This window comes from Poecile atricapillus, chromosome 1 (genome assembly GCF_030490865.1).
Source record: "Poecile atricapillus isolate bPoeAtr1 chromosome 1, bPoeAtr1.hap1, whole genome shotgun sequence".
Lineage (NCBI taxonomy): Eukaryota > Metazoa > Chordata > Aves > Passeriformes > Paridae > Poecile > Poecile atricapillus.
The window spans coordinates 39,458,165-39,483,125 of NC_081249.1; the positions used below are offsets into that span (position 1 = coordinate 39,458,165).

General features: G+C 37.7%; 1 protein-coding gene across 1 annotated transcript in view; it reads right to left on the minus strand.

Moving 5' to 3' along the window:
* Positions 1–14,132: 14,132 nt before the first annotated feature.
* TM9SF2 (transmembrane 9 superfamily member 2) overlaps positions 14,133–24,961 on the minus strand; it is a 29,780-nt gene continuing 18,951 nt past the window's right edge. The window contains exons 12-17 of the mRNA XM_058855654.1: positions 23,140–23,197; positions 22,333–22,492; positions 20,704–20,855; positions 19,563–19,674; positions 18,775–18,946; positions 14,133–14,798 (exon numbers count right to left, since the gene is read on the minus strand). Of these exons, the coding sequence (XP_058711637.1) occupies positions 14,731–14,798; positions 18,775–18,946; positions 19,563–19,674; positions 20,704–20,855; positions 22,333–22,492; positions 23,140–23,197 (722 nt within the window). The 3' untranslated portion in view covers positions 14,133–14,730. The remainder of the gene's footprint in view (positions 14,799–18,774; positions 18,947–19,562; positions 19,675–20,703; positions 20,856–22,332; positions 22,493–23,139; positions 23,198–24,961) is intronic.

The window sequence follows — 24,961 nt, forward strand, 5'->3', positions numbered from 1 at the left end:
CAGAGAGAGGGATCTTGCAATTTCTCAGATAGAAAATAAATTATGAAGGTCAAATGACTCATGGACCGTGTTGGTGAAAATTTAGCAATTATAATGGATTAGGAAAAATAATCTTTAAAAAAGATAACTAACTACCAGTTTTTCTTCTCTTATTTCAATAAAGCATCACACCAAACACAGTGTACATTTCACATACAGTATTTTTTCAATTGCTGGATTTCAAACACCTTTTTTGTAATCTGGGTCTTGTATCTTCTGAGATATTGAATGAATAAGATTGCTACAAAAGAGCAAACCAAGTGTTTTGGCAGGATATATGGTCCTTGTTCCATAAGCATTTTCTCATTCTATGATGATCTCTTAATGGTATGATAGTGACTAAAACAAGTATTTTTGAATGAGAAAGGGAAAAAGAATCAGTGTACTACTGCAGTACTGTAGAACTATTAATAAGCCATGCTGAGAAAAATAAATAATTTTTTATTGGAATCTTAGTAGAAAAAAAGAGCTGTGCTGCTGCCTGAAGCTACTTCACGTCAGTGTCCTCTTGACACTCATTTACTTTGATTTTCAAGAGAGAAATGAGCATCATAACAGCCAAGGCATGTTGTGCCTTCCTCTTTGTGTTTGTGCGAACACAAAAGGATGTCCTCCTCAGCTCATTGTGCAAGAATGGGAAACAAATAACTGTCGGCACCAATCTCGCTGAGGCTCCTGTGCCTCTTTCCGACAGGCACTCGTTTTTGCTGGCCAGCAGTGTTACAGTGCTCCTGTGGTGAACGTGCTGCTTTGGGCCTGAACTCCTACCTGCCCAAGTGTTTGCTGCCTCCTGGCTTGGAGACCACTGATCACCCAGGGAGCTTTCTCCTGCGGTGCCTCCTGTGCCACCAGACAGCTCATAGCACTCCCTCACGTTACATGTCGCCTCCTGAAGGATGAGAGCCAAAGGAAGAATGTGCTCCCCAGCAACAAAAAATTTTGAGAACATTCCCCAAAACTGTGTTATTATACAATTAGTAATAAGCCAGTATTTTCATGATGAAAAATTAATTGTCCAGTGTCTATTCACTGCACTGTTATGTTCAATGGTGTTGCAGTGCATGTCGTATCACAGCAGTGCATAGTGTTTTAATCCACCATAAATCCATGTAGAGTACATCATCTGGAGCATTTAGCATGATGGAAGGTGGATTTTGGTGAAAATTGATTGAACAGCCCTGGTAGATTGAGACAGGATCAACTTGTCAAGAAAAGCTTTCTCTGTGGTCTTGAAGGGCCCAAAGCTCCCCTTCCTCAACTACCTCGAAAGCACTACTCAGGCAGCTGCTTCGTCCACTTGGGAAGGGCAGGGCCCCTGAAATCACAGCTTTATGCTCTTGGATCCTCTCCAGATCTCAGGAAAGGTAAAAACCCCTGCTTACCTGGGATGTTCTCTAGAGATTGCTTGTCTAAGTCTGGTTCTCCACCTTTGAAATCAAATTCTTCCCTTCCCCAGTAATCTGGGGATACTGGTAAGCATCAACAACAGATAGAAAAAGAAAGTCAAAAAAGGCAGAAACATCTGGAAAAAACAAAGGACCAGTAACTGAGGTGAAGCTGCGGGAAGTACAAACTATGAGAACAGGTGCAGCCATAAATTGAAGAAAATGCTTGCTAAGAGATATGAAGAATTCCTGTTTCCAGACATCAGGAGGACATTACAGTGAATTCGTTGCCATACAATTGAGATGCTGCTATGTACTATGCAATTTTTGGAGGAGACCATTAAAAAGTGGTTCCATGGAATTGCTGGAACTCAGAAAAGTCAAATATTTTCATGCTGGGAAGCAGAACACTTCCTGTATGCTCTATACACAGGCTGGGAAAGATTAGAAGGAAAGGGAGGTGGGGAAACTGGGGAAACAACTGGAAAACAAGAGTTTGTAAGAGATTTTGGAGAGATGTGCTTGCTGGTTCTCCAGGTGGGAGCAGGTGATCTACTACAGAAAGAGGTGTGGTTTCTGCATTGGGTTTCTTATGAGCTGGAAACAACTCCAACTTCAGCAGGAGTGTGTCCTTTCCCTGAAACAGGCAGAGCTTGAAGAAAATAACCTGAAGCCCATGGTGACATTGCCAGGTGAAGTGGCTGGTGGGACACTCCTCTCCTTTGCAGAGTGCTGGAGAACCTCTGCTGCAGGCACAGTGGTTTGACTTAAAGCGAGGCAGCGACTCTGTAGTTCAGAAGCAGGAATATAACAGCCTACAGGGCTATTTGGAGCAAGTTAATTAAAGAAAGAGTAAAGTGCATCATGATGGGTTTCCTAAATGAAATACTGGCAAATTGTGAGAGGAAATGAGGATGCTAGGAGAAAATTATGATGCACATGTACAGAAGGAGTGGGCCAAGGGAGCAGACTGTGCTTCTTAACATCGTTATTTTGACAGATTTCAAAACTCAAAACATTCTGTATATCTTATAGTTGATTATATATAAATGCTTGTTGGCAATTATATAATCACTTTTATTTTAAAGTCCTGTCTCCCTATAGATTTGATGTTTTCACCTTTCTGGAGATTCATTAAACTCGCTTTCCTGAAGGATGCTTTGAAAGCCAGGAGATAATCTGCAGGCTTGTTGACACCATAATGCTATGATGGCCTGTGTGCCATTAAAACAGATCATGGAAATGTTCATCTATAGAACCTGAACTCAATACGTTGTGTCAGCATACAGTATAGATCCCTTAATCCATAGACTATTATTAAAATAGTGGATTAAGGAGTTGTTTGGGATCAGAGCATGCTGTATGTGTAACAAAACAGTTTAGCTGAGATTAGTATTTATTACTCAATGCAAAATTTGATTGAAAGATTCATAGGTGTTTATAATATCAGTTTTTATTTTATCACTAAATTATTGACTTTTTGCCATAAAAACTCTTGTTAAGACCTGACAATTAATCACTGTATATGAAAACAATAAAAACTGAATAACTTACATAAATGTAATTAAAATATTTTTGCTTCATATAAAATATGCTGTTCGGATATTTAAAATGCTTTATATGAAAACGTGCATGGAAAGGACATTCAGAGTTCCAGAAAAATAAATTTTTTAATTTATAAATGTTTAAATTATTTAAAATGAGTTCACAAACTGTTATACAGATCAGTGCCAATCTAATCTAAGACAAAGTGGACTGGAAAACAGAAGTATTTTTCCATACAATCTTCTTCTGTCAACAGCTTTGGTGGAATTGTCAGAAGGAGTTTTATTCTACCATGTGGTGAAGTTGAACTGAGTAAGATAGTGGCAGTTTTACAGACTTCTCTTTAATGCAGCAGAAGGTTGTCAACAAGCCTTTTTGGCAACATCTCTACGTGAGCACGGCGAGCAGATGATTTGAGGATTACCAGGGTGCTGGACAGGTCAGCCAGCATCTTAAAAATCTCTTCCATAAAGGATCAAATCTGCAGCCAGAAGCTGTTTACTGGCTGAAGGGGGAGGGAAATGGGTGTGTCTAAAAGGCAGAGACCCTCGGGTTTGTTTGTTTGTTTGTGTGTGTACCTGGAGTGCTGTCTCTAAAACTCACTCTGTGTAAAGAGCTCTGTGAAAGCTGAACTCTCCCTGACATTCATTTTCAAGCAAACTAGGAGGCAAAATAAAATTTCAGTTGTGAGGTGCCAACATGTAAAGGAAAGATTTGTGTGTAGAAATCATGATATTTACAAGGTAAGTGGAACAGAACCACTTTTTTTTGGCCCAAGGTGGAATATCTAAATTTCAGTTACACTGCAAGTCATTTTTAAAAAATTTACAAAAAATTTTAAAATTTACAGAAGAGTCTTGATATTTCTGAATGGAGGTTCAGACACTTTCAGATCAAGCAGATTAAGCTTCTGTGAGCGTGCCTGTGCTGAAGACTTCTCTTCCACGGACTATCCGCCAGCTGATCGTCTTGTTAGTTTTCAGGTCCACTTCCTACATCTGCACAGCCTCTGGGCATATGATGCTGTGGTTTGTAAGAAGGTTATGAAACCCCAAGCAAAAGGGCACAGCAAATGGAGCCAACGCAAGGCATCAAGCGTGGTTCGGAAGCAGGGTTGACTGCAGCACTTGCAGGCCACGAATGCTCGTGCCCAGGGTCATGCAGCAGGGACTGGGAGCCTGCATATCCTAAAAAGCATCATGTGAATCAAAATGAAAGAAGTACCTATGGCAGCCTTTCAGGGCATCTCCAAAACAGTACTTGTGGCCAAAGAACCGGGGAATCAGCTCTGGGAAACTGAAGGAGAAAAAGCTGGTGAGCTTGATTCACCTGCACAGCTCTCCATGAGGCAACATATAAGGAATGTCCAGTTTCTAATTCTAAACTAAAGCTTTGTACAACTTAGCCTTTACTTCTTAGTTAAAAGTCTTTTATAACTTAGACCTGTGGTACTAGCAATTTAGATTTGGTTGTTGCTGGCTTCAGAGGTTATGCTCTGCTATAAGAAAAGACAGAAAGATGAAAGAAACATTTAAAGAAATCATAGAGAACTTGAAACTAGTCTGTCTACCTACCACTTGGATTGACTTTACACAACTTTTAAACATTTCTGAAGTTCCTACATAAAAGATTATACATAGTACATTATCCTTTAATGACAAAAGGTCAAAAAAAGCAGAACCCCCACCCCCCCCAGGAAATAGAGCTTTCACTGATTTCCAGTAAGGTTTTCTCAAACAGTAAATTTGCTGAAATCAAGAAGGTAAGAATACATGTTCTGAATACTGTGCATATTTGGAAAATATTATTCTGTTTATAGAGTGAAAAAAAGCAGAGCATTTCAATGCTGCTGCTTTCTTCCTATCATGTCAAAAAGCAGTGGATCTCAAAGTAAAATAGTTTTCCAAAGATCATTAAACATCCAAAGGCTGGTGTCTCACACTACTTCAATAAGGTAATATTCTCATTTTTATAAAGGAAAAAAAAAGGATTTGGCAAGTATTGTTAGATTTTGTGAATGTTTTCAATGTGTGAAGCATCAAGTGAAATTATTTTGTTTCCCTCAAATAAGCCAGGTACCAGAGCATCAGATGAATAGTAGGACAATTTGTCATAACCTATTCTTAAGCAGAGACCATTAATGCTGGCAGCAGAACCCCTTCAGGATCCTTACAGGTGCTCAGGAGGCCACTGAGAAAACCTGGAACCCCTTGCAAATTTACCTAAGTGCCTTGCCTCCCATATTTTGTCTCAGCTAGAAGTTTAACAACTAAATGTGCCTTTCCCCTTTGCATGGGTTCAAATTGAAGGGTTTTGTGTTCATTTCATTGGGTAAAGTTGCCAGGTAGCTCAGTCACTGACTCATGCCAGTGCTCCATGGCACATTCCACAGCAGAATCAAACTGGGAGCTCTCATCTGCCACATGGACAAGGCAGATGTAAATTTAGTCCTGGTCCCAGATCCTGAAACGAAGTATCTGCTGACTTTCTCATCCATGTTTATCATGCTCATCAGGAACACAGAGCCCCTGCATCTCAGTAGCCTCACAGTGACTGACATTACAGGAATCACTTTCCATTTAATCTCTATTTAGATTGATTCCAGTTTTGTGACTCACATGGTGTGAAAAGTAATTGTTGTTACAATGCTTTTGATGACACATAAATATTTTCTGCCATCAAGTTGAGCAGAATCATTCATCATTACAGATATTGCCATATGGCTATCACATGGCAGGACACATGTCCTCTAACAACTTGGGCTACCTTTAGATCAGTCAAGGACTGAAAATATTCCCACCTTAGACACCAAACCTAAAAACTTAGAGAGAAACCTGAGACTTAAATGCAAGTAAAGGAGTGCAAGCAGATGCAGAAATGTGCCACTTCCTGTATCTCATATATTTTTTACAGGGAAAAAGAGAGTTTTGCTTTTAGCAAAGTGATATAGAGACTGGTAGATCTGCACCAGTTGTGGTCATAAATGGCCTACTGTGACCTGCAGGACCTCCTGAGCTGCCTGGTGGGTGGCTTGAGAGAAGGGATCATATGATTGCTCCCCAAGGTGCTTAGTTGAAATTAGCTGGTTTAAATAGGAGATCTTGGCTAACCAAGTGTGTTTGAAATTAAATGAGTGATCACATTATGTGACCATCTCAGGGTGCTCACATAAATGTTTCAGCCTGCAGATCTAACTGGAATGTAGTCTCTGACATACCGTGTTTGGGAGCAAAGCCCCCAGCCTGGCCTCACAGGACACAGCCACAACTAGACGAGGACCCAATTTCAGATTCTGGTGAAACAATATTGGTTTTACCAATTTAACAAATGGTTAAATATTCTCAAAGGGGAGATATTTACCAATATACCTATTGGACTAAAAAACTGGGTCGACACACCCGTATTCCTTGCTGTGATAACGATCCAAGTGACTATAAAGGAACTTGGCTAACAAAACATACCACACTCACAGAATAAGCCCACTGGCCAGCTATGCTTGACAAAAATACTTTTGACAAGGAGGTGTAATTCATTGTTTAGAATCACTGGAATGTATTTTATAACTGTTATTCTCTGGCATTCATCCCAAAGGAGTAGCTGTGCTGCTTATCCAGCTGCTGAAGGCATAAGGCATCCACTATAGATACAAAAGAAGTGAAAAATTTTTACTATTTTTTAAATATCTCTATATTACACAGGAATTCCCTACATTTATGTCACATTAGCTTGGTATTTCCTACCTATATTTTTAGTTTCACTTTCCAAATTTCAATCCATTCATATAACTTCATCTCAGACCTTGTTTTTTCCTTCAAAAACTCACTGCCATATGGAGGAAACATTAAAATTATTGGATCCAAAGTAAAAACAAAAGCAGCTTAGTGTTAGTGCAAGAGGCTTAAATCAAGACAATTAAACCCAAGTTAAACTGAAAGTAAAAATGACAAATAATTTTGGCCAGATGTAGACCACACACCAAACAGAAAGTCATTGTCATGCATGGTGGAAGCACAGAGTCTTCAAAAAAAGATCATCTTCAGAAATAGTGAAATAAACTTCTAAGAGAAATCCATGTTCTAAGCAGACAAGAAGAATCTCTAGCAGGAGTAATTTTGAGAAGAGGTTGCCTTTCAGAGTTTCACCAGGGGATCACTCACGGCCATGCAACCAAGTGATTGATTGCCTTCCATTTGGGGAAGAAGGTCATGTGGTGTTTTCAGCATGGACAGGACCCGGGATAATCCTTCTGCAGCCCAGCTTTCCTCTCCTGTTTGTTATTTTAATGCCATGGTTTATACTTAATGCTGCTGTGAGTGACAGCTACTATGACAGCCGCCTGTGTATCTCCCAGATAACGATGGCTGGCCTCATTAACCATTGTGGCATTGGGATATTCAGAAGTAGCCTTCAGTTGTTCAGTCTTTAACAGAATAGTTGAAAATGAGACTGCTACACTTGGTGACCATAGTATGAATTCAGTCTTTGCCATGTATAAAAATCTTGTCAGTGTTTATTGACAAGAATAAACCTGGCCCCTCAGAAATGCCAAATTTTAGATATTTAAATTGTAACGTTACCAATTTGCTGATATCAATCTCTGATCCTCTACCACAGCTTTCCACGCTGCTTCCCAAAGTCCACTAGGTGCTAATTGCTAAGACAGGCCTGCAGGTTCTAACTGAAATTTTGACAGGAGTTCCTGTGACAATGAACAACAGCTAACAGAGAGGAGGAAAAAAGCCCAACAAACACCTGACCAATTTGTTGAGCTGCCAGGCCAGGCAGTGAAATGATGAAATAAATGGTCCAAAGTTATAATGAAAACAGTGGGGAAAAATTACTGTTCTCTAATTTGTTAGCCCTATCCAATCTCTTTTACTTCAGCTGTGGATGACTTCTTCCTATGACTTCACTACTCTATTGAAGTTGTGCTAAAAAGTGAAAGAAATGTTTGCACCCACACAAATACATGTGAAGGGCTGGAACATGTCCATACCAAACTCGACCCTCTGGCTTGTGCTGTATCTGGGGAAGCCTGTCCTCTCCTTTCCCACTTCATTCCAGACTGCCCAGATTTTCTTTTGAAGCTTAACTGTGGTAAATACAGCTCTTATTATTGATTCCTATAAACCTTTTAAGAGCATATTTATTTATTCTTCCATGAACTTCTTTTGGTGGGACAAGCCCTGACTTAAATGGATTTCTGCTATATACCGTACATGAACTAGCAGTGCTGCAGCTTTATCTGTATTTGCTCAGGCTGTGAGATTCAAAGTTGAGTAAAATTGCAAGAGGGAGTATTTGTCCTTGCTGTCATCTATTTGCAGCCTAAGAACCTTACATTTTTCATGAAATTTCTGTTTCCTACTTATCTTTTTTTTATTTATTTAATTTTTTTGGGGGGTTACATCCAATTCTAGGGATTTCTGTTAGGTATTTATATGGACATTGTGCACTTGGAGCAATGAGAAGAGTACTTGTGCCTCAAAGTATATGGTAGATGGCTTGCTCAGGTTATTTTACCAGCAATTCTCTGAAGTGTCAGGGATGAGTGGGACAGGAGACAGTGTCCCATGCAACCAAACTGAGATTGCAAGTTCTGGCCCATTCTGTGCACCAAGGGGCCTTCACAAACCTATTGGTAAAGCTGTTTGAAAAGACAGAAAGACAGACACAGTAATTTTAAAATAATCCACTGGTCAAGAAAATCTCTGGGAATTTAGTCACATTCTTAATCCGCCTACATTGTCTGTCAGTCTTGGTCTATTCAGAAATTCAGTATGGGATTTAAGACGTCTCTTCCAGCAAAAACCCGCACTTGAAACAGGTAACAGACTGACAGAAAAGACTTGAGTTTAATAAACCATCATTTTCCTGGTACATTAGTCAATTCTTTCTTTGGACTCTGCCCCCTAGGTAGATATTGTCCTTCTTGAAGGGAAGGAAGCCTCTATCTAATTTTTATCCAGTGTTACTATGGTCACCCAGCTTTCTGGGATAAACAGCAAATTTAAGACCACCTGCTGCTTCCCCTTTGCCTTGCCCTCCACCTGCCTTGGGGCTGCACTGATCTGACATCATGCAGCAGCAGAACACATATGATTTAGCTGTCACTACAGCCTGCAGAAGGAGACAGAGTGATGGAACATCAGTTTCTTCTCAGCTGTCTTGCTAGCCTTCCTCCAGTGGGCAGAGAAGAGCAATTTCCAGCAGGAAAGTAGAAAGGGCTCCTTGTGAGAACTTGCAGAAAAATGTAGGAAATATCTGATTTTCTGACTGCTCCATTTTGTAGCTCCTAAGAAAGGCTGGAGAAGAAATGTCACAACCCTACTGCTTCTTAAGCTACAAAGGGAGAGGATAGGGCATCCTGGAAGCCCCCTAACCTCCTCAAGTAATATCCCAGAGCAACAAATTACTGGTGCATGCAATAGGTGAGAGCTGAGCATGGCCCACCTGCCTTTACCAACCTCCAGAGAATGAGAAGTTTGCTCACCTTCTGCAACACAGAGGGCAAGCAGAGGCTGGACTGTGCATGTGCCTGCCCTGCTGGGATGTCACTTTTCTTCTCAGTTGCACGCTTCCCTTCTTCACATCATGTAGCCAAGTCAGTTTAATGATTTCATACACCTCAACCAAATGCGTAATTATAAACAAATCAAAAGACTGTCATGGGAAGTTGGGAAAATATCAGGAAGACCATCTTCTCTACCTGAACCATTTCCCCAAAAGAGAGACAAAATTGACTTAATTACTGAAAAAAAAACCCAAAACCCTGACAAACCCTGAACAAAACCCCACCAATCAACCCTGCTCCCCCCCGAAAAGAAAACCCAAACCCCAACCAAACCACCCACACAAGCCACATCCAAGTCTTGAGTCTTGCAGCAGCATCAACAAAACTGGTTGTGCTGAATTGTTTGAAAACAAGGCGTTGGCACTATTGAACTCAAGAAGCTGGAATGTGGCATTCTGCCCATCTCACTCTGCCCAGTCTGGACAGCCTCTCAGGACACCCTGTGGGCCTCTATCTGAAGCAGCCTTTTGTACTTAGAAAAACTGTTTGAAGGTATCATCAGAACAAGTTCCTGAGTAAGGACAATTAATCCTTATAAAGCAAGGCTTTATAAAATACAGTGAACTCTAGTGGGCCCTTGCTAGCAGCATGCCCATACTACATGCAGGAGACACGTTAGCACGTTCACCGATAAATTATTTGTGTAATTACTATTATTGTTCTTTGCCAAGATTTTTGGCTGTGCACTTCCAGAAACTTAGGATCATGCATATTTAAACATCTAATGCTAAATTCCTCCAGTAGAATGCTTTGATCAAACCTTCCTATCATCCCCTTGCCTCTGCTGCTGCACCCTGTACTTGTTTGTGTGCTGTGGCCAGCAGGCAATGCTCAAATACCTTGGAGGGAAGGGAGAACTTCCTGCATTTTCACTGAAGTCCTGGAATCCTGGCAAGCGGCAAGAATGTGCCATCACCCAAATGTGACAGGCTTCATTTGTAATCTTCTGGCTTATCTGATTTACAAGTAGTTAACTACTCTCATCTCATCAACAGCAAGTTCCAGATGTTTCGTGTAAGAAGAAATAGTGCATGATGGCAGCTGTAATCAACTGATAAATTAAGTCTTTCAGCAGTCCCTGAAGGTTTGTGCTTTAATCTGAAGTGTCACACACTTGTGTAGGCCATGTACTTGAAGTCATTCTATAAGGTACCAGAAGTATTTCATGAGCCTGTTGAGAAATATATATTTATGGAGATATGGAAATAAATAGATCACCAGTGTCTGACATAAGGATAAATGGTTTGGTACTGAGAATAAAAAAATTAAATTAGAGGTGATTTGTAGGAAGCAGCATATCTGGGACAAGACAAGAACATCTCTGCACAAGTAATCTCCCTTCCTTTAAGGAAATACGTAGTTGTGATGGGCTGGAGATACAGCTGCCCCCAGAAATTAAGGTGGTGTCCAAACTGGTAAAGATGCCCAAACAGAAAGAGGATGGCCTGTAACTTCATGGCAAAAACTCATGGATGGGTGTGTCCCACACCACCTAAGCTTACTTAAGTTCTTGCTCAATTCCTGGAGCAGGACCATTAAACCAAACACTGCTAAATCTAACACTGCAGTAACACTCAATTAAAAGGAGAAAAAAAAAAACTCAACAAAACAAAAAACCCACCAAAAAAACAGATAGAAAACAAAACCACAACCCAAAAAACACTCCCCAAAATACAGTAACAAAAAGGGGTGGAAAAAAGTACGTTGGACTAGTCTACCATTCTGTGATTCTATGCTCAGTGCTGTGCTTTATCAGTCATTAAACACAAAAACATCTACAGCTCTGAAGTATTTTCCATAGTTCCATTACAAAATTTCATGTAACTTCTTATCTGTGAAACTCAGGATCTCGATCAGCTGAGTAACAATCCAGTGAGAAACTTCAGTTTTGACTTACTCTGCACCACTCATGTCATCAGGACCAACTGCAGCAGTCCCTCCCCAGTACTCTCACCAAGCTTTGCAGAAAAATCTGGCCAATTTCACTCCACTGACCAAAGTCAGATAAGCTAAAAACACTTCTTTTCAAGGTCTCACTTCTCCCCTACCTTGCCTGAAATACAGATGTTGTCCAGCCTACTTAGAGATTGGTATTTTTGCCTTTACCAGTATTAGCAAAACAACATTTCACATCCACATTTCATCTTTTTGATTTGTAAATCAGTTCAAACAGGACTTTGTTGGTGCCTCCCAGCCCTTCAAAACAGTGTTCAGATCAGTATAACTGAGCAGTGCAGGTTCCTGCCAGAATTTTGTCCTGTTTCACCTCTTTTCTTCACTTCCAGACTTTTCCTGAAGTAATTTCTCACAGCCTTTTTGTGCCTGTAAATGGCAGAAAAAGCATCAAATGACTGGTTCACAGTCAACTAATATTTATGACACTGCTTACAAGATCCAGCCAAGCAGCTGAAGGCACACACAAACTCTATGACTGCAGAAACCTGAGGACTCTCATGGGTGTTCAAACACAGCCAATCTTTTGAATAAGAGGGGAAACTACAGATTAATGATGGCATGACAAGCTTGCTGTGAGTGACAGCTTGCCATAAAGCTGCTTTTGTATTTCTTCTGGAGAAAGAAAATCAGGACACCAATTCCCTTATCATGTTTTCAAAGTATGATTTGGACCAAAGATTCCTTTCAGACTAAATCTGGCCATGATGGCCACTCTTTTTCAGGCTCTGAACAGTAAGTTTTAAAATTATTTATCAGCCACCAAAAAATTGCCACTTCTCTGAAGTGTTTTGTCCAAATATCCCCTGTCTTCCTGCAGCTCAGCAATTTGTCCTACCTCTTAACCCTCCTATTAACTTACATTTTCTCAGACATTCATGCCTTAAATGCAATTTAAGAAAATATTGGGTAATACAATAAGATTTTGGAAAAGCTCAGTATTTTGAAAGTTTAGACAAGAAAAACAGGCTTCCCAAGAGATCTGAAAAACAGATACAGTACACAGTAGAACACTTAGATGTCCTAACACACACCAGAAGCCTAAATTCTAAAAAAACATTTAAAATTATCTGAGGCAGTAATGTTACAAGGGTTACAAGTAATGTTACAATGGCAAAAACAACTTTAGAATAGCTTTTCTGTAAAATCTGTGATGTATTAAACTTTCTGAATTGTCTCAAGTACTCCACATTGAACATTTAACATTTCAATTGTGAAACAGCTGCAATAATTACAAGGCAAGTCTGCTTGAAAAGCTGTGTATGCAGCAGGTTCAGATTCCAAAAGATAGTGACACATTTCACTTGGAAATAAAATATGTGAGAAGCTGCCACGACTTATCAACTAGTCTGTAGAAAAAAAACCCAGGAAAATACACCCGTCAGTTTCAAACCCACATACACACCACAGGCTTCATCTATTAACCTGAGTTTTAAACAGCAATTGTAAATACATCACAAAAATCTGGCTTTTTGAATTTGAATTTCAACAGCAGACAACTGATTCACATTTCTCAAACTAAGTATCTCTGTTTGTGTAAAAGCTACTGGTGATTTCAGGCAGTGACTATACAGTAGGTGATCACAAAACCAGGGATATGAAGACTACTCAATTTTACAGTTTTGAACATTTGAATAAAGAGTCACACTACAGTTCACTGCAGTAGTAAAGAGCAAACACCATACTCGCCCTTTTCCTGTTTTGAACCTAAAGCATGGAAGATTTAACTAAAATCAGCATTTCCTACTGGCTACACGTTGTGAGGGGCACAAGAACAAACCCGTCCACATCTGAGCAGAGCTGTGTCTGGCGAAAAGCAGAGCATGAGTGCTGTGGTTCATCTGGGAAGGGCTGTGGAGCACTGCAACCATGGGAATGCCTCCTGAAGCCTTGATGTGGCAGCTTTTGGGAGGTTAATAATGACAAGTTACCTTAACCAAGGATATTTTTATTGGGTCCAATATTCAAGCATCATCAGGTTAAGGTCCTTTGGAAAAGTAAACTGGTAAGAATAAAATCCCGCAACCTTATGAATGGCAATTGGTACATTAAGTTTAATTTTAAATAAAATTTTACCAGCCAAATTGTGCCATGAGTCTAAAACTACTGAACAAGGTTTGAAAAAAATACTCCATTTCCAAAAAAAGGCAAATATAGGTTTAATGCCAGTCATCCAAAATTGACATTAGTCTCTTATTATAAGGCAAAAATAGTAATTTTCTTTTATTTTTTAACCTACATTAAGTACAGTCAGCAATAGTTGCTCTATAAAATATGCATCATTGAGATCTAAAGGCAAGATCAGCAGAGAATGCTGACTCATGCATTGTAAGATCTTCTCAACATAGTGACAACTCCATAGCAGTCCCTGGCAACATCTCTGGCTTAAGGACTGGATAAATGCTGCAGAGTGATTTCATTAAATGTGTGTATAATTTAGTTCTCATGCGCCATAATCACATGTCCATGTTATAGCCATTTAGCACAAGGAAAAATTCCTGCAGATCTAAATGTGTGTCAATAAACATTAAACCATAGAAAATGCCATAAAATACTCTATGCAATCTTTAAGCATCTGTCTTCAATATAATTGTATTTACATATTTTCATGAACTGATATGTAATAAGTCAATGAAGACATTTTTACAACGTTTATTAGATTATGAATTTATAAATTCAAAGACTCAGAGGCACATAGTTTAAAAGGCCAAGAACACCAAAACTAATTAAGTCACAGAAATCAGAATATTTATGGACGTAACACCAGTAAAAAATAAAAATCACATCCAGACTAAAAGCAACACTTCTTAAGAGTCATCCTTCAAAGTTAGCATAATAAAAAGTTCTCATTTCCCTCAAAGAAAAATAATTCATCCCGCCTACCAAGCTAGAAAAACCTATTTACAATTGTACTTTGATCAGAAGTATCATTAAGTTGTGTAATACAGCCACTCCTATTCTGCCATTAGAATTTAACATTTCTTTTAAAGTATAGTTGTATATACAAATGCATAAATATCATAACTCTGATCTTCATTAAGGTTTGAATGAAAACAGGTTGTTAAGTCACAATACAAACGTGTTAGTGGAAAAGTAGGTGTATTTCAGTATCATTCTCAAAGAACAGGAAGCCAATACTTCTGATAAAGCTCAAGTTCATCAATGAGACCAGGTTTTTAAGTTACGTTAATGAAGATTAAACCTCTTTTGTGTTAACTCTTTACATTGGTTTCTTCAGTCGACTTTCACTACACTGTATATTTTGGTTACAAACCAAAAGCATGCAAAGAATCCAATTGTCCCTAAAAGAGAAAAAAATAAATAAATTACATACTAGAACACTGACACAGGAGACATTAATTTCTATCTGTAGTTTCTAAGTCAGTATGTATGTATATGTGATCTGCTGTCCTTAGCCTTCAGTACATCAATCAGATCAGATAATGGAAAGTTACAGAGAGTACCTTGTGCTTACAGGCATCAACTACTCTATAACCTATCTCATTATTTTCAGGAACATAGAACAGATCATGTGGAAGACTCTAGTTGTAAGACGTTTGTTACTTGTCCTACATATTTGTTCTTGTTGTTCCAGTATGCTGCAGTCCCACTCCTTCACACTCCTTCACAATTTTACCCTTTCTCAGTGACTACTCACACTATCTGATCTGCTCAGCTGTCAGAATATTATGTTTAATAAACATAACAGCATCAGAGTTCCATTACTTAGCAATACTTTAAGGTCTTGAAAAACTACAGCACTAGCTTTATTTCTCCACAGACTGAGTTAATACAAATTTCAAACCATAGTGTAGTTATTACACAAATTTCAAACCATAGTGTAGTTATTACACAAATTGTAGTTCTACTGAAAACATGTATTACATACCTTAAAAATAAACACAACAGTCAAAAGGTACACACAGATTTGAACTAAAATTGAGAGATGACAGCCATTTTCCTGACAACTTATCATCCTTCTAGCAGAATAAAATCAGCTTCATGCCTTTTCTTTGTGTAACTCCAAAAGAAACTTTTAACAAAAGTATTATTTTGAATGTGAAATAGTTAATATAGTTGGGCTTTGTTAATGTAACTGGATTACATCAAAATTCAGTCTCCATCAGAATGATATTGGATGAAACATCAGCTCAGAACACCTGTTACAGGAACCTTAATTTCCCACAAAAACTAGGACATGAAAAAAGCCCTGAAGATTATCTGATTTTTGCCTAAGTACCTCTTCTAAAACCATATCCTTAACTTACACAAGCATCAAGAAAGTTCTTTAGAGGAAAAACTTCCTCTGTTTTAGATCAGGTAAGAGGGATAACAAAAGTTGTGTGGTAATTTGTTCTCTATAAAAGCTTGAAAGGAACCATGAATGATATCATGGTCATTTTTTTTCACTTTACGCTTGCTAAACTACTGATGTTTAAGTGACTCATTTACTATGATACGTAGTTGTGATCCCAGCTGTGAATCAAAGATTTGTCATGTAGCTCCCGGTATTCTGCCTGCTGAGTCTGATCAATGACCTGGAATGCAGTATGGATGCAAGTGCCTGAAGCATGTGTTACACCGACATAGCAGCAGGGCACCGCCAAAACCCTTCCTCCTGATCCTGACAATTTTTCACAGACGAGTAAGCAGCAGCAGAATAGTTTTCATACAACAATTATACCTCTTTTGTTTTAGCTTTTTTATCATCCTGACATGGGAAGTCAGTTACCTTTGGGAGCAGTTTTTGCTAAACTGCTAATATGTTCTTTTGCTTACAAACATGGAGAACTGCCTGTCCTTTTACCCTACCTCTGATTTCTTCTGTAAATCCTTATCTCAGAGCACTTCAGTAAATCTCAGAGAACTGAACATAATCTGCTTTTGTACTCGTATCAACCTAAATGGACAAAATTCTTAAACCTGAAGGAGCAGGATTATTTCCACAAATTAAAAGGTAATTTGCACTTAATCTTGAGGGAAGTAGATAAAAAAAATCATTAAGCATACAATGTTTTACAATTCTGTGTGATTAACTTCACATATATTCTCCCCTGTCTTCAACACAGAAATTGAAAATTTAAAAAAACCAAGAGCATACAGACTCTGAAAACTTAGTTCTAGTTGCACAGGACAACTTGTATTTCACTGTCCCAATTACAAACAAATGACTGCCACAAAAAGCAACTGAAAGGAGCTGAGAATAAACCTTCTCTTCTTTTCATGTTTGTGAACCTACCTTAAAAATTTGCTGGCAGGTGCTGCACAGCCACTTGGTCAACTGAAAGTAAACATGTGAGCAAAGGAAAAAGGGATGCAGTAGATGCATCTTAAGGCCTCTAGACAATGTCATGTGACATGACTGACTTGAAAGAATAAGGGCAAAAGATGGAAATTATATGGGTATCTGAGATGCAAAAAGGCAGCTAAACCAAGTCTCAGCAAAGAAAATTATTGTAAATGCCCTTTATATTGAATGGATATGCTCCAGAATTACTGCATGCATCCAAAGTAAACAGAATGAACAAATGAGACAGGGTAAACACAATTCTGGTTTTGGGCAAAACTGTTTACTATTACAGGCAGACTTGCTGAACATCTGCTGGAAAAGCTGGTGAAGCTAATTTAATTGACCTTACACTTATGTAAGGCCTTATTATTATTCTCATTACTTTGTAAGTTTACACTGCATTGAAAAATCAATCTGCATACAGCAGAACACATTCACTTCTAGTTGAACAACCACACATCCTAGGATTTTTTAGTTGGATGAAACTATCAGTACACACAGACCAGAAGTAAAGGTTAAGAGAAACGCAGGGTGAGAACGAAGAAAAAGTGAGCAAGGGAGGCAGAATCCCTGACCTATGCATTCAGAATGACTTGTAAATTGGTACAGAAATGTGAAAAAAGGTAGAGATGTATAAATTACAAACTATCTGCAAGCAATGCCAGGATACATTAGACTGACTTAAAAAGAAGGACAGAAGATAGAACTGACCACTTTTGGGACACAGCTTGATCACTTCTCAATGAGATTATATAATGCACTCAAGTCCCATTTCTTCCTTTTAACAGGCAATGACCCAAGAAAATCCTTGCAGGCCATTGCTCCTGATCATCATCATCTGCATTCAGTCATAGTGTGCAAACAGCTTCAATATTTCCTTAGCTGAAGTGGAAATGTTTTTGAAATATTCAGTAACATTTAAAATGGACACCATTCTTAGTTCTTTTATCTTTTTCACTATTTTTGTTCTCGTATGTTAAGTGGAAATGAAAATTCTACTTAATAGTCATAGTGATATTTGTATTAAAAGCTCTGATGTCAAGCCATTTGTAGTCCAGGAAGCCTCAAAAGATAGTGTCTATACATAAACACGTATCCAAGTCTTTGGAATCATTAAAAGTCATCATCAACATGAAGCCTGAAATAATTTAACCATTGATTAGTTCAAAAGAGTTTCAGAAGTACTGCTCTGTAGGGTAGAGTATAAAAAGATGGACTGCATTCTGCTGGAGCAGAATATAGAATTTTTAAGATTTTTTTTGCGGAGTTGGTGGTTGCTGCCCTCTTGCATCAGTTTGAAAGGAGACTTCATGCATTTTCACTGCCATTTCTCCACCCTAAACAAGGGCTATTTATGTCTGACTGAAAACTACAATGGAAGATTTTGTGACCTCATCTCAATTACTGAAGAGGAAATTGAAATGCAGCACCTGAGACAGATGTTTTTTTCCAAACTCTCACAATGAAGATTATAAGGTTCTGACAAGATTGATACAAAAATGATAGAGAAATTCTGCTTCCCATGCCACTTCAATGCAATTGGGATAAAGGTAAATACATTCTGGAAGAGAGCAAATTTTTTTAAAAAAGGCATTCTTTGTCAACTTTAACTCCTCTCTCTTCCTTTCAGCTATTCCATAAAATCTGCAGTTTTTATCTTGAGACTGTAACTTTATACTTGATTGTGTGTGAAGTGTGCTTCTCCAAAGACAACTAATTTAAAAAACTGAGTGAAACTGAATGAAATCTGGAAAAGTACTTATAACATATTTGTAGAATTAATTGTAGGCCACACCTCAAATTAGCAGTAGTTTTGCCTCATCCTCACTTATCTCTTTTATTAAACTTTGAAATAACATACACTTGGAAAAAAATCAAAGGCATACATAAATGTATAATTCTGTATCAAGATCAGTTTTGCCAAGGATTCTAACTGTGCAAAACTAAAGGCAGATTCAAAATTTAAAATTCAGGTTCAATACACTTACCTGTGAAAAGGAAGAAGATCAAAACCATAATCATGGTATAACCAAAATATAAAATGGTGCTAGCTGTTCCTGTGATTTGCAGTTTAGAAAAGAAATAATGTATTGCATATATTAGGAAATAAACTGCAGTGAAGCCACTAGTGAGAAATGAACGCCACTGCCAGTGATAGTCCTAGAAGGAGTGAGGAAAAAAATACAAATGTGTGAGCAATATTGCATACACCTCTAGCCCATTGACCCTACTAGGGAATGCAGAGCTAGTTTTCTCTATTATTACTTTATCCAAAAGTAAGTTTTTGTAGGGCTTTTTATCTAGAAGGAGAAGAACTCTAGATAATCAATACTGTTTTAATTACACCATTCAAAATTAGAGAGAAATAACCTAAAGATCAATAGTAAATACACAAAATATTAAAACCCCAAATAAGCCAGATGTACTTATTTCCAGCCATAGAGATTTTTTTTTTTCCCAAGGTTGGGAATGGGAGGTCCAAAATGCACCCTGATTGAACTAAATTAATGGATTAATTTAGCACCTTCAGAAAAGAGGGAGTGAGAATCTAAAGATGTGATATCTGACTCAGCAATACCCAGTGCAGGGTTTTAATATTTCTTACAGGTTTTGCCAAAAGTAAGCCTGCTTTTCTTTTTAAAGGCATGGTTTATGTGCATCTCATCTAGCACTAGTACTCATGTTGATTTCTGGAATACCTATTTTCAGTTACAAAAGCATTTTGAAGCATTATTGGAACATTATCAGGTTTGAAAACAGAGGAAATATTTCCTACCTCTGCACATAGATGGAAGTAGCAGAGCAATATTGTAGCCTCAGAACATGTAATAACCAAAATAATGAATACCAGAAACAGGAAGCCAAACATGTAATACATCTGGTGGGACCTATAAAAGGGAGTTTAAAAAAAAATTAAAATGGCCATTGTGCTATTATTATTTCTTCATATGTAGTAACATTACATTCAACTTAAGTATTTCCTATTGAAATGCTGTCAATTGTGCAGCCATACAATTGACTAATTTAAATTTTCTAACTAAAGAATAGGAACCTTGGCAGCTCAGTCTGAGAACACTGATAAAGGAAGGCCAAAGCATGCCCCTGGTTGGGATTTTAGAGAAAGAAATGACTAAACATAATGGTGAAATCATAGTTCCAGTGAAGTCAGCATGACCTCTTCCACTGACTTCAGCAGAACCTGGATTTCACCTCACATTTCAATCAAAGGGGCAGAGCTCCAAAATAACAAGAAATGTCAAATGCTGTAGCTGTCTGTGTTGGGTAGAGGCACCTATTCAAGGTTCAGAAACAGTTTAACAAGATCCAATAACTAAATTGTGCCAGAAGGAATACAAATTCCTCACAGTAGATTAGTTTGTCAGTGAGCTCACATCAAAATTCACTTATACTGGACTAGTCAATGGTGCTTTATTTTTTAAAATAATTACTCTTTTTTTTTTTTTAATAAAGATTTCACAAGAATTTTTTCTTGGTTCTTTGTTTTCCTCCCAAGAATAGAAATACTTTTCTAGCCTAATAACAACTACCAAAAAATCTCAAGTTTGTTTTAATAAATTTTACTACTGTCAAGTTATATGCCATATATCAGCTTCAGAACCACTTCCACATGAAGTCAGAAGAGTTACATCAGGAAACAACAAACTATCTGAAGGTAGGTCAGCTGTAAATTTTAAGCATATCACAGCCACCTCTCTGTACACCCCAACAAGCACAACAGGCACTGAGTACCTTTAAAACAAAACATTAAAAATATGTTAACATTTAAATTTTATTGAACCAGTATTATGGTAACCCTGCATCCTCTAAAAATCAGGCAAAGCATCTTGAAAAACCTTCACAAAGAAATTACCACTTTTTATGACAGAATTTTAAAATTCAATTTATGGTGAACTTACCAAATACTATTGAGAATAAAGAATAACTGTATAAAGATACATCCAAAAGGAAGAATGCCTCCCATGATAATGCCAGGTAATGGCTTTGTATAGAACGATTGCTCAGGAATCTGACGTGGAATTTGGTTTGTGCGAACAGGGTGTTCAATAGCCTTTAAACGAAAATAACAAACAGTTAAATAAATTATCAAACCTTTTGACTTTATTTTTGCAATGAGTGGTGACAAAAAGTCTACTTTTTGTTTTGAGCATGTGCATGCCCAGCTACACTACATTTGCTTTTGCTCCCAGCTCAGTTACCAACACTTGCTTGGCAAACTTGCTAAAAAGACAGCTCTTACTGAAAACATAGTGACAGATATTTTGGACTTCCCTTTTAATGTTTGCTTATCTATCATCTGTTACAGAGCCTGAGCTGATTTACCACATTTCAGCTGGGGTAGTGGTGGTACAGACTCCTGCTTTCACCTTCTAAAAATTCCTGTATGTTGTTTTTCAGGATTTACTTCAAGAATCTCACTAGGATAAACTTACCAAAAGGACCCAAACTGGCAATTTAATCCTAATTTAAGACACACGCATGAATTAGCATGGTGGGGGAAAACAGTGTAAGGCACTGTAAGATATATGCATACTTTGCATCTTTCCTCTTTCATAAAGATTATATCAAGAGCATCAATAGATACTTCCTTTCTGATTTGATTTTCAAGTTTTTGTGACACCTACCACATTGCATTATACGCTTATCAAATATTCCTTCCTTAAAAGAAGATGTAAACACCTGCACAATGCAGGGGGACTTGATGGAATTTCAACACGGTTATCAGAAAAAGCCCCACTAAATTCTGGTTAAGAAAAAGAGGATAACAACACAACTGACTTAAAAAGTGCCTACTAAAACAATATCCTCTGAAGGTATTACAGGAGATCTATGAAGAGATGGAACCCTGGCTTCCTATGCAGGAAAAAACCCACAAATGTATCTGCACTTATAGAAATTTATTTGTGGGGGATAGTAAACTTTTTTAAGATTAAAAAAACCCAACCAATCTCATTTTTTAATGATTTGGTCACCAAATTATGAAATGTTTGGTCACAAGGAGCGCTCATAAACATATGTAAAATTGATTGGTTTAGGAGTAAATCACAGTTATTGTCTGCCAAGCAGAGATAACCATTTACAGAACACTTATGCAAACGGATTTCACAGATCAGGAAACACCCTCAGTGTAGAAAGCAGACAGGAACAAGAAATATGTGAAGAAATGCAGAAATGCATAGTTTGCTTTCCCTTATGCTTGTTGGGTCAAGTAATTGTTTTAGTTTATGAAAAAGATACTAATTAAAATAAAAATGCTCACATCACTGATTTATCTGTAACAGTCACTCCATTAAATATAATGATAACCCAAATTTCTGCAGAGAAGTATCACTGCCACCAACCATGTGTCACAGCCTTGGAATACCAAGACTGGTTATCTAATGCAGTTCTAAAGTAACTGAACAGAACTGGAGCCAACAGTGCAACTAGCTTAGGTGCTACCTCAGTCATGGCCTGTACAGAGAAAAATATTTGTGTGTGTTCATGTATGTATACACTTCAATAAACAACTTCTCAGAAACACTTACGTTTTTCTTAAACCCAAAATAGGCACCGATAAACGTCAGCGGTACAGATATGCAAAACCAGAGTGCCAAAATAGCAACCAAGGTACCAAACGGAATAGCAGCTGAAGAGCCTTCTCCCCAAAGGATGAGGTTCATGATAAAAAAATCCGCAAATACAATTCTGAAAAACACACAGCACACTTAGAGCACAGAAATACTTCTTAACATTTAGTAACATTGACAAAACGATGGAACTGGTTTAAGATTTCAGCGCAAATCTCTGCCAAAACCAAATGATGTACACAAAATATGGAAACAAAGAGGTCAGACAAGCAATTCTTTGTTAATCTAGTGGGACTGAACTCCAGCAGGCGCTGACGTTCCTACTAAGCTATTTCAAATATATGCTTGTCTTAACTACACTTCGGGGTAAGACTGCTTGCTGTGATTAAGTGGAAGAAATTATCAGAGCAGTTATACATTATATGACACTATATAAGACTGACTACAGCTGTGGTCAGAGAAACAGTCCAGAGAATAAAGAAAACAATGAAAAAGTGGGCCTAAAACTTGTTACTATCATAATGCTTTTTCCTAATAAACCTTTTCATGTGGTGAGAGTAAACAAATGCATACAAAAAAAAAAAAAATCTAAAGATGATATGCCACTAACATACTCCTCTTTGTCAAAAGCACTTGATACTCTTATAGCTTCCAGAATAAAGAGACAATGTAACATCTACGTATATAGCTGAAACTTAAAAAATTAACTATGCCCATCAGAGAAGCAATTTAATTCTCTTAATCATGGCAATACTCACAACTTACCCAGGACAAAGGAATGATGTCAGCAGGACATTTGTTTTCCATTTCTCACCTCCAAATGCTGTATATTAAAACATTTGACAGACATTAAAACATGCATTAAGCTCAACTACTAATTTTCCAGTCCATTTACCTGTTATATTTAGCTTGCAAGTACTCAAATAATGTGTTATCATGCCCGAATTTAAAACACTTAACTAAATATTCAGTAATAAAATTAGATTTCCTTATCCTTTTGCTTAACCACAGAACTTCAAAGGAAAACGTGTCAGACCAAGGTCAGGAAAGGTATCCAACTAAAACTGTGTCTCTGACCACTTTATCTACTAAAAGGAGGGAACAGATTTGCAGTATTTCTAAGTCTTTAAAAAATATTTTAAACCTGGGGTGATTAAGAACTTTAAGCTTTCTAGCATTTGACTGCAGGTTTCAGTAGGTAAAGATACATAAATATGTGAAAAACAAGCTTAACAGTTTTCTTGAAATAATTCTTGCCTATGAATCTTAAAGGAGAGTCAGAACTAACACGCTTACAGAAGTAGTGATGTTTTCTTGAGTCTTAACAGCATTAAGCACTGGTGATACCAAAAGACCAAAGATAGCTTTTTTAAGAAAATCTTCGTGAATTTGCACTATGCTGATAAAAATTCTAGTCAGTATACTTTCAAATGAAAATATCCTGCTGGAGTGCAGTGAAGCTGATAATTTCATCTGAGCACTGCCATAATGACATGCTTTTTTATTTCAAGAGTCAGAAGTGATTATAGTTAGAGTAATTTTAATTAAGTTTCTATTTCTTCATAAAAACTTGGTAGAACATGACAGCAGTTATTAAGATTAACCATTTAATTACAACACAGGTTTCCCTTTTTAAACGCAGTTTTGAAAAAACCCCACAACTTTTAAAACTAGATACCCATTTCAGTTGCATTTTGTTTTATGTCTCACATTACTTGTACACTATAAAAAAAACCCTCATTCATGTATCTCTATACAGGGTATAAACCACTTCCTGTTATAACAAGTGTCTCTGCATCAGTCATTCACTGTCTTAGTAGTTAAACACAACATTCAAGTATCAACTGAGTGATTCCCAGTAAGTAAAACATGAAATTTTATCATTATTAACTACATCTCCACCAAAGACACAGGATTCAATTTACCATCAATACACTCCAAAATCTCTTTCAATATACACAGTACACAACAATATAAAGAATAATTCTCTCCTCAATTATGCTCTTAGTACTAAAATTTCCTTCTGTTTAAGTCTAACTGGCTTGGATATTAGGAATACTTCACTATCACATCTTCACCACCACCATGCCAAAACTCCCTACAAGATAGAAACTCACTTTTCTCTCTGGTTTTCTCCACACAAAAATTACAAAATGGTTAGAAGAAAGAACTCAAATATCTACTGCCAGGCTGAAGCTCTGAAATAAACTTCTCCTCTAACCTGGTATATTCACAACTAAAGCAGTCCAAAAGATCCATCTCAGTCAAAAAACATTTCACCTTGAGCAAGGTAATTAAAACAAGCTGTATGTGGAGTGACATGCTTCACCTTGAAACAAATCAAAGGGTACAAGGGTAAACCACCTGAGGCTGGTAGACAGACAACTCTTGAAACAATAGCTGGGATCAGGGAGGTAAAACAGTATCAACTAACTCCAAACTGTTAGGGGCCCAAACACCACGGGGTAGGTTTCGACAACTACAGAACACCTACAATCCTGCCTATGCTCCAGCCACAGTCCAATAAAGTGTTACTCTCCAAAATACCTGGGAGCTAGCTAAAAAGGGGTCACAAATCTCAGGCATG